Source organism: Triticum dicoccoides, unplaced genomic scaffold (genome assembly GCF_002162155.2).
Source record: "Triticum dicoccoides isolate Atlit2015 ecotype Zavitan unplaced genomic scaffold, WEW_v2.0 scaffold128466, whole genome shotgun sequence".
NCBI classification, from domain to species: Eukaryota; Viridiplantae; Streptophyta; class Magnoliopsida; order Poales; family Poaceae; genus Triticum; species Triticum dicoccoides.
The window spans coordinates 1-1,653 of record NW_021190310.1 but is presented as its reverse complement, the minus strand read 5'-3'; the positions used below and the strand labels follow the sequence as shown (position 1 = coordinate 1,653).

General features: G+C 43.9%; 1 protein-coding gene across 1 annotated transcript; it reads right to left on the bottom strand.

The window, feature by feature from the left end:
• Positions 1–304: 304 nt before the first annotated feature.
• On the bottom strand, positions 305–1,295 carry LOC119343454 (UPF0481 protein At3g47200-like; the record flags this gene model as incomplete). The annotated part of the gene is made up of 1 exon (XM_037614393.1): positions 305–1,295. A coding segment is annotated over one exon (747 nt), but the record flags the coding sequence as incomplete, so codon positions are not given.
• Between the last annotated feature and the right edge of the window lie 358 nt (positions 1,296–1,653).

Genomic DNA, 1,653 nt, shown 5'->3' with positions numbered 1-1,653 from the left:
CTATACTGTGTTGTCAAAAGAAAAAAAAAACGTTTCTAAGTAAAAGGACAGACAGTGGAGGCGTTGGTACACAGTGGATAGTGCGCGTTACCCGCGGGGGCACATTTTGACATATTCGACTTGGTGGGCACATTTTTTTAATGTATATATACGAAAATTCCAACATCAGAGAAACTGAATGCCAGAATAGACGTTGTATTTTTAAGAGGTGACGCAGAATGATATCGAGTAGAATAGGAATATAAATATGGCACCAACTATAAAACTAAGTTGAATCAACAATTCAGAGATGGTCTATGGGAAATAATTAAACTCATCAGGATCATACATACATAAGCAATTAATGTAGAAAACCGTAGAGTATACACTCCTGCACGCACAGGTATATCCATTGTTTATTTCTAACGGAAATGAGGCATATATACCACTCTTAAATAGAACCAGCAACAAACTGAAAATAGAACATTATTCAACACTTACATAAACATTAGAGATCACTATGGACATGAACTGATTTGCCGCTGTGATATCTTAACTAAGTTATACTCTCAAGACATGTTCTGCTTCATGGTGTAGATGGTCTGCAACAGGGTGGCAATGAGTAGAATGGCGGCAGCTGCAAGGGAGATGCACGTCCAAGGGTTTCGGAAGTAGGTGCGTATTAGGGTGGCTCGCCACTTGTGCCACGGCTTTCTGCAGTAGGCCTTCACGTCGTACTGAACTTTGTGGAGACCAGGGCACGGCCCCAGAACTTGCCCTCTGGACAGAGTACCGTTGAATAGCTTCGCGGCCTCCTCATTGCAGCCTAGCATATTCTTGAGGACCCCATTGGAACTCAGCATCTCAACGTCCTTGGCCGAGACAATGATGTTGTCCATGAAGATCACATAGGCTGTCACGAGGTCGCCAGCGCCGACATGCAGCCGCTCAAAAGCCATCAGGTTGAGGTACAAGCTCTCGGTGCTGTCGACCACCTTAGTCACCGGCATGCTCAGCACGCCACGCTTGAAGTCAATGTCCACCAGGTTGCCTCTCTCTCTCTTCTTGAATTTGATGCCAGCCTCGTGGATTTCGAATGCTGAGGGCATCATTTCATACTTGTGTTCTGGCGATTTGTTGTAAACTCCACTGGCGCCATTACTGTAGGTGAGGCTTCCATGGTAAAGTTCGAGGGGATGGAGCCTCAGCGACATGTTCGCGATGTCATGGCCTTCATGTGCCCGGCCTTGAAAACTCAGCACCATAAGATTTATATCTATATCCGCAGCAGTCTGCAGCAGCCAATCAAAAACCTCCTGCAGCCATCAATTGCCCAGATCAGCATGTGGGCCACATCAGGAAAAACCAATCCTGTCTGGTTTATTATCACAATATGAGGTTCTTTTAAAGAACACCACGTTAAGCACATCATCCGAACTATTGTCAACAGTTGGATCCGCAATTTATGGTTCAGATTTAACAAGTCTCATATGAAGTATTTAAACTTTATACATAAGTCGTGTGAAATACAAATTCTAGTAGTTTCTAAATAAATGAATAATACCATCGGCCAATACCCACCAAGGTCGCTCACGTAATGTCCATTGTGTTTCCTTCTAAAGCACATTATTTTACGCTACCCATACTTTCTCAGCTAGCATGCATGTGATGCAG